This window comes from Ambystoma mexicanum, chromosome 9 (assembly GCF_040938575.1).
Source record: "Ambystoma mexicanum isolate Mex_15411 chromosome 9, UKY_AmexF1_1, whole genome shotgun sequence".
NCBI classification, from domain to species: Eukaryota; Metazoa; Chordata; class Amphibia; order Caudata; family Ambystomatidae; genus Ambystoma; species Ambystoma mexicanum.
In genome coordinates, this window is record NC_090931.1 from 155,808,007 (window position 1) to 155,821,661 (window position 13,655).

General features: G+C 50.1%; 1 protein-coding gene across 2 annotated transcripts in view; it reads right to left on the reverse strand.

Annotated features, from left to right (window-relative positions):
- Positions 1 to 966: 966 nt before the first annotated feature.
- The window catches only part of OAF (out at first homolog), a 111,156-nt gene continuing 98,467 nt past the window's right edge, over positions 967 to 13,655 (reverse strand). For both annotated transcript variants that reach the window (XM_069614345.1, XM_069614344.1), the window contains exon 4: positions 967 to 3,029. In XM_069614345.1, coding sequence (XP_069470446.1) covers positions 2,755 to 3,029 — 275 coding nt within the window. In that variant the 3' untranslated portion in view covers positions 967 to 2,754. The remainder of the gene's footprint in view (positions 3,030 to 13,655) is intronic.

Below are 13,655 nucleotides of genomic sequence, written 5' to 3' on the forward strand. Positions count from 1 at the left end.
AAATTCTGGTGGGGTGGGTGTACTCATGCTTGGTACAAGCTTTAGGTGGATTTTAGGGGGGCTTTCTAATTGTAGTTCTAAATTCAGTGGGGGCTCGCTTTTAGGCACACTTCTAAGTTCAATTTGCACAGGGATGATATTAGACTGTTAGGTGGACTTCTAGGTTTGTCTGTACAAAGAGGTGCTATTGGGCTATTAGGTACTATTAGGCACACTTCTAAAATCAACTTTGCACAGAGGTGTTACAGGGCACGCTTCTAAATTCACAGTGGGGCTATAGGGCTCACTTCTAAATACAACTTTCAATGAGCGGCTATTGGGCACACTGTTTTATGCATTTAATTCTGAATTCTGTTTTTGGCGTTTTGTATTTTACCATTTCTTTTATACGATTAAGTTTTTGTAAAGTTTAATTTTGAACTCAATCACAATAAACTTATGATTATTATTAAATAATGTAACCCAATTTATTTAATCCAAATTCGGTGCCATTTCATGCAGCAGTTTTAAGAGGCATGTGAGCAAAGTAATTCTATTTGGCATAGAATGGAAAATAAGCCACCTTTCTATGTATTCTCCCCTCAGCAACCTCTTTTCTAGCTAGGCTTGCGCTGTATACATTGCAAAGAAGCACTTCCTCCGCAAACAAATATATTTTTAAAAAATACCTGGAGGTGGAAATATTTTTTCCCAAATGCTTTCACGTGGGACAATGTGTTTACTGTTGATGTTTCGGACTAGTCTCTCTTTAAATAAATAATGCATACAAACCGTGTATTCAGGTAGGATTTGTAGATTGAAGTTTGGGAGTTCATGCAATCATGGGTACTAGGCGGAGGGGAGGGGGACGAGCACAGTACTTTAACATGCCACATACATCCACCAGGTGGCGCGCACACTCTACACATGTCTAGAAAGAAACAAACCCCTCAAGCATGAAATATTAACCGAGCAATGCACGTAAAATTGATCTGAAGTACATAGATTAAATATGCTTTATTATTTGTAATTTAGGAATGTTATCCTTCATGTTTTAATATAAAAAATCTCCCCACCCGTCCCAAGAGATTCATAAAAAGAATATCTGTGTGTATGTTCACTACAAAAAGGATTTGGTGAAATCTTCATAGAGGGGGCACCACGTGATGGCGGGGAGGTGGAAGAGTGGGGGAGGGTGTAACGCGGGTGCGGGGCTCTACTGCAGTGACCGGAAGAGGGAAAGTGAGAAAGTAAACTTGGAAGGGAGCGCACGTCAGATATCAGGGTCAGAGTGTGTTATTGTGGTGAAATCGGGGCGATATGAGGACAATAGGGGTCAAGTGGGGTTAGTGAGTTCAAAGGAACTCATGCACTGTACAGACAGCGAGGGGCAAGAGGGAAATAGTGGGTAGAAAAGGTCATGGTTCTGGGATTAGACGCAAATAATGGCGGCCATGAGTCAGGGGGCCTGAAGGTCAAGGGTGACATCCGGGACAGGCCAGGCACTCCGGAAATGGAGCAGGCGTAGATTCGGGATCAGGGATTGGAAAGAGATGAAGGTCAGGGAGAAGAACGGGGCCAATGGTGTCAGAGTTCCGCAGGGCGGAAAGGGCCAGGTCAGGGATTCAGGGAGCACATCAGGCCACCGAGTGCGAGTGGCCAGGGATGGCAATGGTGAACGAAGGGGTTAAAGATGGAACCTTTAATGGACCCATAGGCCGGATGTGGGAAAGTTGACGGGCTGCGCCAAGGTCAGATAGTTCGGGGTGACAGTCGGGGATTGCCAAGGAAACGTTGATGGACTAATCCAATGGAAATAAGTGTTGGGGGGCTGCAGGGGGCATGGACGGGTTCGCATAAGACTGGAAAGTGCATGAACTGCGTATGGTTAGTTTGCAGAGAGAATGGGTTGGGGTGACGATGGGCTGCTTGATGGATTGACCGATGGTTAGGCAGTGGGGGAGAGGCAAAGAACAGGGATAGGAAAGATGGGGGGGAGGGGGAGAGTGGTACAAGCCAGGTGATGAGGGGTTCCAGGAAGCAGGCTACAATTACCATTAAGACTTTATTCTGGGATTCAATGAAAAACGCCGCACAAACACATGACATACTTCCTGCAAGAGGGGGGGGGGAGAGATGGGCGGTGCAGGTGGATATTCAGGGAAACATCGGTTTTAAAAACATAATTATAAAAAGGAAACTTTCACAGTTTACACTATAGAGAAAATCCTCCATCTGCAACTTCATCAACAATTGGTCAGCAGTGCTGCGGGGGCCCCAGACGTCACACGCAAGTTGTGGTGCCAAGTCCAGAACAGACTCCGCGGGGTCTTGGGGGGGGGGGGCGGAGGGGACTGTACCAACGCACAATCGATTCCGGATCAACGGGAAGAGATGCCGGTGTATGGAATGTTACACAACTCGCTGTTCAGCTACCATCTAAAAAAAAGGACCTTTGGGTGCCTTCATTTGTAATCAGGAAGGGGCCTACCCCTCTCAGGTGGGCACAGCCACCCTCTCGTCGTTCATGCCGGCATCCCATTCACCTCAAAAATCCAAAGAGGCCGCAGAATGGGGAGAAACCATTGGCCTCCTAGGGGTGGCCTGTTGAGTAACAGGGACAGGAAACACGGCCATACTGTCAAGACCTCACATAGCGTGTTCATTTAAAGTGCCAGCTGCACGAGCTCCACCTGGGGAGTAGGGGACGAAATCCGGACCCCAAGTGTTCCAGGACCAGGAAGGTTCAGAGAGCAGAGCCACGCGCGGGCTGTGCTAGGTCTCCTCGTCCCACAGGCACAGCTGCTTCTCGGGCACATAGAAGTCAAAGCTGTAGGCCTTCTGGCAGCTCCGGATGCCGCACTTATAGGACGACATTTTGCCGGTGGCGTCCCGGTTCTTGCAGTACTTGAGCATGCACGGGTACCACTCAACGCTAAGCGAGTAGGGGCACAGGCAAGGCTTCCAGAGGTCTGTGCACAGCCTGCAGCGCTGAAAGTCTGGAATATCCACAGGCGAAGGAAGGAGCTCGAACATAGAAGCATCCAGCCCTGCAAAGAGAGAGAGAGAAAAAAAAGAGCCGGTCACACAGAGCGATAAAACACAGACATACACCAGTTCCAACCCCAGAGAGGACCCCAACATAGAGCCATCTGCAGCTGACAGGAGATGCAAAAAGCTGAACAGAACCAACCCCCTGTGCAAGCAAACATGCAACCACAAGCGCAGAGCCACCAGCCGCAAGAAGGAAATAATGGCCCACAGAAAGAGCAAGAAGTAAATAATGGCCCACAAAGAGCCACCAACCACAAGAAGGAAATAATGACCAACAGAAAGAGCCACCAACCACAAGAAGGAAATAATGGCCCACAGAAAGAGCCACCAACAGCAAGAAGGAAATAATGGCCCACAGAAAGAGCCACCAACATCAAGAAGGAAATAATGGCCCACAGAAAGAGCCACCAACTGCAAGAAGGAAATAATGGCCCACAGAAAGAGCCACCAACCACAAGAATGAAATAATGGCCCACAGAAAGAGCCACCAACAAGAAGGAAATAATGGCCCAAGGGCCCACAGAAAGAGCCACCAACATCAAGAAGGAAATAATGGCCCACAGAAAGAGCCACCAACCACAAGAAGGAAATAATAGCCCACAGAAAGAGCCACCAACAAGAAGGAAATAATGGCCCAAAGGCCCACAGAAAGAGCCACTGACCCCATGAAGGGAACCTGCTACTCCAGGGGCAGAGGCAGAAGAAGGAAACCAGGTGCCTCAGCAAACAACTTAACTTGCACAGGAGAAACAAATAGAAAAGCATCCACAAAGGCAAGGCTACACGGCTCGCGCATCCCAACACAGAGCCACACAGGCATCCACTCCTTGAAGGAAACAGACAGACACCTGCCACTAGGATTCAGAAAATCAAACTCAACACCCACCAACATAAGGAATCACACACACCACAAACACAGCACCGGCCACACTTCAAGGAAAACAGATCAACAAAACACAGGGCCACCCAATCATGGAGGGACTGAAAACCATTGTCTCTGGAGGATAGCTCGGCGGCAACGTGCTCGCCTAGGAAGCAAGACAACACGGAGCAACACGGGTTCAATCCCCGGGTCCGCGTTTAGAATCCTCTGGGTATTAAGCGCATTATGAATAACCTATCATATCATAACTACAGGACCAAGCTCCTCGACAAAGGATCACACACCCAAAACACAGCACCGGGCACACTTCAACGAAACCACATCTACAAAACACGCGGCCACCCAATCATCGAGGGACTGGAAACCCCAACTACAGGACCAAGCTCTTCAAGAAGGAAACATGCTTCTGTGTGAAATAACACTTCCTTGCAATACCACGCTCAATGGGCGCTAAACCCTGCACTGCTTTAAGCAGTCCCATTCCCTTTCAAGGTCTGTGTGTACGGGGAGCAGCTCCATTCCACTACTGGACCTCGTGAAGCCTGCAGAGCAGGCTGTGATATTCCTTTAGATCCTGCCACAGACAATTGACAATTACACTGCTCTCCACCCAGAAGGTTTTATGTAGTTTCATCCCCACAATTATGATAGAGGACTGTTTGCCGGAGGCAATTTCACCTTCGCCTTACAATTGTGTTTTTTTTTTTTTTTTAACAGGGGTGGGGGTATCTCCCATTCCCCCCTCTTCCCTGTCCACCTCCTTCACCCCTTTGTCTCGCATAGATCTCTTATGTGGTGCAATCCAATTGCCACAAACAAATCGTGCACTATACAAATTGAGGAGGTGAAACCATTGCTACCCTGCTGTGTGCAGGTGTGATATAATAGGATACGATAAGGCACAAGCGTTTCTAGGCGCGACAAGACAGGGAGGGAAGACAGAGAGAGGACAAGACAAATGATCTTACTAAGCCTTGTGTCCTTCAGATCGTGCAAGTACGAGAACGAGAAGTGCAAGGGGAAAGGGAGGGGTGGGGGGATGTGCAAGGGAGAGGGGAGGGGAAAAATAGGGCAGCAATGCTCGGAGTACGTGCAGCTAGGGCAGCGTGGCTCTGTGTAGTGCAAGGAGAAGTAGGGACTGTAGAGTAACAGTTACAGCCCCTAAGTGCATGGTAGGCCTGGAGGCACTGCAAGGGTGACTGATCAAGAAAGAGCCTGGTACCAAGTGAGACTCTGAGGGTAGCCAAGCAACCAGTCGGTACAGCAGACAGGTAGGCTAGGTAGGTCAGCAGGGGAGGGAGAGAGAGAACGCAGATGAGAAGAGGAACGTTTTGAGCTGCTTCCAGAACTTTAGATGGTCCGGCTCAAGTTTGAGATGGGCAGGGAGGCCATTCCAGAGGGAGATGCCTGCAGAGGAGCAAGCTCTACCCTTCACTCTCTGCCGGAGAAGCATCTAAGCCTTAGAGAGTTAGAGGTAGCTGAGTGAAGGGCTCAAGAACAAAGGTATTCTGGAAGAAAGCTTTGGCGGTAGTGCGGGCCCCCACCCCAGAAAGCCTTGTGAACAATGAAAAGGGACTTGAACCTTGCAGCCATCGGGAGCCAGTGGAGAGATTTCAGTTCTGGAGAGATATGGTCCCTGCGCTTGAGGCCAAGGATAAGTCTCACAGTCCTGTTCTGGATTAGTTGCAGAGGATGGAGAGTAGAGGAAGGCAGATTGAGAAAGAGGCTATTGCATTAGTCCAGCCTAGAGAGAACTAGGGCTCTGGAGATGGCTCTACGCGCTTTTTCCACAGTGGAATAACCCGCGACAGAAATGTTTGCATGGGAAATGTACGCACTACAAAATGTTCGTACATTTCCCATGCGAACATCCATTACAAAACCATACAAACATAAACCCCTACCCCCACCCACAACACACGCCACCACTCTACTTACCTTTCCTTTGTGCTGTGTCCCTGCGGCACCAGTTCCCTTTCACTTCCATGATCGGGACCAGTGCTGCAGAGTCCTTCAATTATTATATATATCTTTTTTTTTCCAGGCAGCTGTAGGCGGTTTCCCCCGCAACCTCCGCTCACTATACTGTGTAGTATTGTGAGCAGAGTGTTGCGGGGGACACCCCCGCACCCCACTTTTTTTCTTTTTTCTGTTGGGTGTGCTACATGGGGTCCCTTGCATCCTCCGCTCACTGTACTGTACAGTGTAGTGAGCAGGAAGTCCTGGGGGACACCCCTACATCCTCCGCTCACTGTACTGTACAGTGTAGTGAGCAGGAAGTCCTGGGGGACACCCCTGCATCCTCCGCTCACTGTACTGTACAGTGTAGTGAGTAGGAAGTCGTGGGGGGCACCCCTGCAGCCCCTTTAAAAAAAAGCAAAAAATGTCAGACAGATCCCACCAATAGACCTAAACACCTACCACGAAAAGTTCGAATTTTTGGTAGTTAGACCTTTTGTGGTGTGTGTTTCAGGTCTTTTGATGAGATCAGTCATTTCGAGTTAGGTAATTGTATCCTAACCCCTGGAGACAGTGAGCTTCTGGGGAAAAGTGAGAAAGGGAGGAGTCCCTTTGAGGAGATGCAGCTGGTAGTGGGACTTGGCGACTTCTGAGATGCGAGGAGATTAAGAGAGAGTGGAGTCGAAAATGACACCAACGTTTTTTGCCTCGCAGGAAGGCAAAGGAAGAGGGCCAAAGGCGGGTGGCCAGAGTGAAAGAGGGAAAGCAGGGGTCCCAATGAGAAGTATCTCCATCTTATTGGCATTACGGCAGAGATCGTTGGAGGCGCAGCAATCCTGAATCCGGATAGACAGTCAGGAATGAGCGCGAGAGGAGAGGAGGAGGATGATGGGAGCCTGAAGGCAAACTGAGTGTCATGACATAACACTGAAAGTTAGAGCAGGAGGTAGAGATCAGGTGGGCCAAAGGGGCCAAGTAGAGGTTGAAAAACCAGGGTGAGAGGATAGAGCCCTGGGGAACACCACAGGTAGAGAGAGAGAGGTGGCATAGTGAAAGGGACCAAGTAGGACCTGGGACGGGAAGTCCAAGAGGAAGGAGATCAGCCACTCCAGAGCCTCATCCGCAATGCCCAGGTTCTCACTTAGTCGATTGATCAGGATGGGCTGGTTGACTGTGTCGAAAGTAGAGGAAAGATCAAGAAGGATGAGGACAGAAGGAATGCTGGAATGAAGGGTAGAGGGCAAATCTTCACAGGTGTTCAGGAACGCAGTTTCCGTGCCTCTGGCAGCTCTGAAGCCAGACTGATGGTCAAGGAGACAACCAACAGATTCAGTGTGGAGAGTAAGCTGGGAGATGGCCAGCTTTTCCAAGAGTTGGCCCAGGAAAGGCGTGTATCCACGGTCACTCCCACTGCCTTTGAACCCAGGGGTCAGTATTACACAATGCAGTTGTAATCCTTTTCAAAGTCTTTCTTCTGACAATGGATTCCACCACAGAGATCTGTAAGTGTGAGCTGCTGCTGCGTGGTGGCTTCCCTCTGCTGCTTCCTGCAGCGGCTTTCCCCCCCATAAGGGTTAGCCATCATCATAGGTAAGGAGGGGTGTTGTACACACTCGTCCGAGCACCAGGGAATGTTTGGGGTGGGCTCCCTCCTTCCACGACACCTTCTAGTACTGGCCCGCTTGAACCCTGCGCCATCGCATCAAATTACTTTGACTTTTACACCTCTCTCCTTGGACACCAAACCCTGCACTGCTGTATTCATCCCCATTCCCTTTGAATATCAGTTTCCTTGACGCCCAGATACAGAGCTGCTTTAGCAATGTTTATTTCATGGGGTTTAAATTAAATGGAAGAAACATTACAACAGAACATTTGATAAATTCTTGCTAAAATGCTGCTCTCTCTAAACGGCGTTACTCTATTTTCTCCCCTCCACTCTCTTTCAGAGGACTCTAGGAAGGCACAGGATAACAACGATAGGCGGAAAGAGCCACACAGTCACAGCAATAGCAAAAAAATAAAATGAAGTTCTGGAGCGGTTTCTGATGTCTGGGTCCGACTTCCTGATTAGTGGTTGGACATGCAAGGTATGTACTTTTTTGGAAACCAAAAGGTCTCCAATGACGAGGTCTTTCACAAATCTCTTATTGACTCTCAGGGACTCCCCAGCAAGTCTCAGTCTCCGGGTGAACTTTTTTTCTTTAGGACAGTCCTGCTTTTTTGGTTGTTTTTAGGTGGGGTTGAGTACAGTGGGGAGTTGGTCTCTCAGAAGCACCCAGTCTTAGACAGACTGGCTGTCACCCCAGAACTCCCTCTGGCCCTTTCCTACACATTTCACCACTTCCATTTCTCTGGATCCTTGTTCTCTCCTCACAGTTTCCTTTTCCTGTGCAGCTCAATGGCCTACCACAGGTGCCCTTATTCCACCCTCTCCCTTCGCTGTATACACAAACTTCAACAGCACCCCTCACACCCTCAGCACTACTTGTTCCTCCACCCCTCCATGCTCCCCCTCCCAGACTTGCAATCCCCCCCAAACCCCCATCTGCTCCTGTGACTCCTGACGCTTGCAACTTCAACTCTGTCTTCTGTGCTTCTTCTCTCTTCCTGATTTCTTTCTCCACTAGCTTTCTCTTCTCACCATATTGGGTCTCGGGACAATAGCTCAGGGGCAAGGCGCTCGCCTTGGAAGGAAGACGACGTGGAGCAACACTGGTTCAATCCCTGGGTCCGCGCTTAGAAACCTCTGAGTATTAAGGGCATTATAAATGACCAATCATAATCCTTCTCTTTCAAACTTCTGATGTTGTCCCTCTCATTGGCTTCCCCTTTCACATTCGGTTCTCTCTCCCCGATGTTCCTCTTTTCCATCTGTACTCTCGCACCCTCCTCCTCTTTCAGCCTCGGGCTTACCTCCGTTTGGAGACTCCTCAATTTCTCATCTGCTCCCTCAACTTCCCACTGCTGCGCTCTTGTCACAATCCTCATCTTGGGGCTTGCCAATCGGCTCTTTGGTTGTGAAACTACAGTTAATTCAAGTGTTTGAAGTGCAGTAGGACCGATATTTTATCAAGTCGGTCGGCCACTTTGGATTGTAAAATTGCCGGCAGACTCACGTGATTAGACGTTCCTTGCGTGCGTCCGATCGCTGAGCGTGTCCGCACAGCCTGCGTGCATGAGCTCCCGCCTGCCACTTTGCACCAAGGATCTAGAAGAGTGGGGCAGCGGCAGACATGCCAACATTCCAACTGATCTGGGCCGGAGATGTCATCAGAGAAATAGGGGGTTGCACATTTTCCCATAGAATGCATTGGGGCTAGAAGTATTTTAGGTGGGAGAGCGTGAAAAATAGCAATATTTTTTCACGAAACGTCAGGAGCCTCCCGCCTAAATCGGGAGGGTTAGCATGTATGCAGTGGTCCTGCTCACCCTTTCAATGCTGGGTTTCTGAGAATGCACTTTGAATTTGCCTCAGGCCTCTCTAATTGGAGCACTTTACAGGGAACGTGGCTTGAGAGCCATACACTAGATGTCAGAACATCCTCGTCAGGGAGGGAAATGGGCCAGAAGAACAAGTTACTCTCTTACCTGGTAACGTTCTTTTGATGGGATGGTCCGACGACGTATTCCATATCTATGACAGTAATCACCACAGCAGTGCTGCTTCGGAAAATCTTTTGGCGTCTGTGTCGATGACGTCGATACGCCGTCCTCGAGTGCCTCCATCGAGCCAACATCAGCAGATTTTATAAGTAGGACACACGATGCCCGTAGCCTCAGTTGTAGTTTTTTCCCCAGAATGTGTGGCACCAGTCTACTGCCAATATGACCACAGAAAGCCTTGCCGAAACGTAAGCTGGAATCGCATAAGAAATTCTGTAGCGGGGAAGGCAGGGAGGGAGCGATATGGAATACGTCGTCGGACCATCCCATCGAAAGTACGTTACCAGGTAAGAGAGTAACTTGTTCTTCGAGAGGATTGGGTCCTCCGACGTATTCCATATCTACGACAGACTCCCAAAGCAGTACCAACGTAAGGAGGTGGGAAAAGAATTTAGAATATACAAATTTAAAATGCCTAATCAAATTGCAGAGTAAAGGACCGCCTTGCCAAAGGCCAGATCCTGCCCATGGATAGAATCAAGGGAGTAGTGACGTACAAAAGTATGGACCGAAGCCCAAGTGGCTGCATCACAGATGTTACGAATAGGAACACCCCTCTGCAGGGCAGTAGAGGCAGCCACACCCCTAGTCGAATGGGCCCGTAAGCCTACAGGAGGATCCTTACCCGCCAGACGGTAACATTCAGAAATTGCCAAGACAATCCATCTAGACAAAGTCTGCTTAGTCACAGCTTGTCCCAAACGCCTTCCAGCGTAACCAATAAAGAGCTGATCGTCCACTCTGACCCTGGACATGCGTGAAATGTAGAAACTTAAAGCTCTCCTAGGATCTAACCTATGGAGCCTCTCCTCGTCCTTATCAGGATGCAGAGGAGGATAAAATGCCGGAAGAACAACCTTCTGGCTCAAATGAAATTCCAACACCACCTTCGGAAGAAAGAAAGGACGAACTTGAAGGACAACCCTGTCCTTATGGAACACAGTGAAGGGTGGCTTAACTGAAAGTGCCTGTAACTTACTCACTCTGCGAGCGGAAGTGACCACAACTAAAAATACGGTTTTAAGGGTGAACAGTCTCAAAGAACAAGAATGCAAAGTCTCAAACGGAGCACCCATTAGAAACTAGAGAACAAGGTTCAAATCCCAACTGGGCACCTGGAAAGGTGACTGAGGGAACACATTAGTGAGCCCTTTCAGAAACTGAGAAATGAAAGGAATTTTAAAATAAGAACACTCCTCAGACGAGCGCTTAAATATGGACAGCGCCGCCAGGTAACCTTTAATGTTACCCACTTGCAAGCCCCTGTGGGCTAAAGAAAGCAAAAAAGACATAACTACAGGAATGTCACATGAAAAAGGATCCACATTCATATCCCTGCACCAGTCGCAGAACTTTCTCCAATGGCAACGGTACAGGGACTTTGTTGCCGGCCGTCTGGCAAAAAGCAACACCTCCATCACATCTTCAGGGAGGTTCCAATCCTTATACCTCAACCTTTCAGAAGCCAAGCGTGAAGGTTGAGGGATCTGACCTCTGGATGGAGAACCTGACCCCCCCTCCCGTGAGAGCAGATCGTCTTGGTAGGGAAGACGACGTGGAGGGCAGATGGACAAGTCGAGAAGGTCCGGGTACCACGCCCTCCTGGCCCAAGCCGGAGCAATGAGGATCATCCAGGAACCGAACCTCCGTAACCTCCTGCAGCACCTGCAGGATGACGGGGACTGGAGGAAACATGTACAGCAGTGGGAAGGACCACTCCATCACGAACGCGTCTCCCAAGGCTCCTCTTGGAGGAAATTCCCATCAGCAAAACCTTTTGCACTTCCGGTTGACACTGGAGGCAAAGAGATCCACTTGAGGGGTCCCCTAAAGGGCGACGATCTCCAGGAGAATCTCTTGAGCCAACTCCCACTCGTGAGAGATCGCACTCTGCCTGTGCAGAGTGTCTGCCATCTCGTTTTCGTCTCCGGAAATCGAAAGTTCCTGCTGGATGACCCAGAACCAGAGCTGCATCGCCTCCCTGCACAGAGGAAGTGACCCTGCCCCCCCTTTTTGTTGAGGTAGTGCATGGCCACTGTGTTGTCCGTCAGGATCAGGACATTCTTTCCCCGCACAGTCAGCAGAAAAGCCTTTAGGGCAAGCCTGACGGCTCTCAGCTCCAACAGATTGATATGGAGTCTGGACTCCGACAGAGAACAACGACCGCCGACTGTCAGCTCGTTGGCATGGGCTCCCCATCCCGTGAGGGATGCGTCCGTCACGAAAGTCACCTCCGGCCAGGGCAGCCAAAATGGAGCCCCCCTCATCAGATTGCCTTCGTCGGCCCCCCACAGAAGGTCCTGAGCGAACGAGGGTGGCACCTGAACGGGGTACCACATCCTGCGGAGGACTGTGACCACTGCATCTTGAGAGCCCACTTCAAAGATCTCATCCGCAGTCGGGCCTCTGGCACCAGAAGAATGCAGGATGCCATGAGGCCGAGCAGTCTCAAGAACTCGAACCCCGGGAGACTCTGGGCACGTCGAAACTTGTGTACCATCTGCTGAATGTGAAGAGCTCTCACATGGGGCGGAAAACACTGCCCCAGGGACGTGTCGAGCACTGCTCTGATGTAGTGGAGCCGTTGAGTTGGCGTCAAGTGAGACTTCTTTAAGTTGAGGGAGAAGCCCAGCTTGTGAAGGGAGTGGCAGGTGACGGACAGATGATCCAGGACTTGCTCGGGAGAGCGTGCCCTGATCAACCATCGTCCATGTAGGGGTAGACGTGAATCCCCCTTTCCTGAGATGAGCTGCCACCACCACCATGAGCTTGGTGAAGACCCTCGGGGCGGAGGTCAATCCAAACGACAGGACCCGAAACTGAAAGTGCGTGTCACCAACCGCGAACCTCAGGTACTTCTTGTGCTTTGAATGGATCGGCACATGAAAATAAGCGTCCTTGAGGTCCAGAGACACCAACCAGTCCTGAAGTTGAAGGGCCTGGAGGACTTAAGCGTAACCATCTTGAATTTGTCCTTCCTGAGGAGCCTGTTCAAACCGTGCAAGTCCATGAGGGGTCTCAATCCCCCGTCTTTCTTTGAAATCAAAAAATAAGGGGAATACCATCCCCTGTTCCTCTCGCTACAGGCACCAGTTCTATGGCACCTTTCTCCAGCAGGGATTGAATTTCCTACGCAAGGAGCGGATCCGGGCTCTTCAAAGAGAGGTTTCCTGGTGGATTGTCATGAGGCCTCTGCCAGAAAGGAAGACAGTAGACGTGGGCTATGATCTCCAGAACCCACACATCTGAAGTAATGGCACGCTATTCTACGAGATGGTGCGCCAGCCTTCCCCCCAACTGGAGAAGCATGGGCCTCATGACTGAGCTGAAGTGGCTGCATGTACTGGGCTTCATGCATCGCCAGACTGCATGGCTGGGCATCACGCATCTCCTGGCCGCATGGCCAGGCTTCACGCATCTCCGGGCCGCATGGCCAGGCTTCACGCATCTCCGGGCCGCATGGCCAGGCTTCACGCATCTCCGGGCCGCATGGCCAGGCTTCACGCATCTCCGGCCTGCATGGCTGGGTTACTTGTGTATTTATAACCACTGGATATCCTTGGTTATCAGCACTGGCCACTTTGCTGGATTTTCTCAGATAAGGCAAAATATGTCTTCCAGGATCTCGGATCCAGGAAATTTGTTTGCGCCAATTAATCTGCTTTTGATTAACTTGGGATCAGTGTCGAGAGACTTACCTGCTAGACTACTGGAACCTTGGTGCAGCTTTGCACATTTTAAATAGAGGCACCTTTTCCCCATTTGCTTGCAAAACTATAGGAAATGCCCCTCCTTTAATATTGTATTCCTCTCCTGAAATGGAAATGTTTCTTTGGGTAGGGGGGCGGGCAGAGAGTCTCCAGAGTGCTCTCTTTGCTCCCTAATTTACAACCCCCGCCCCCTCCCCTCTGGCTGGTGGGATCCCACGGTTATTCCATTTCCAACGCGACGCTGTTGATGATAGAATTCCTTCTGGACTTTCGCTCCCAAAATGTAGGGGAAGGAAACCTGTAAAAAGCAGAGTGGACAAAGCAGACATTGAGCTTCGCGTCTCCTGGGGAGGAGGGGCGGCGGGGAGAGGCCACATTGCCTGGCCACACAATCCACGACTGTC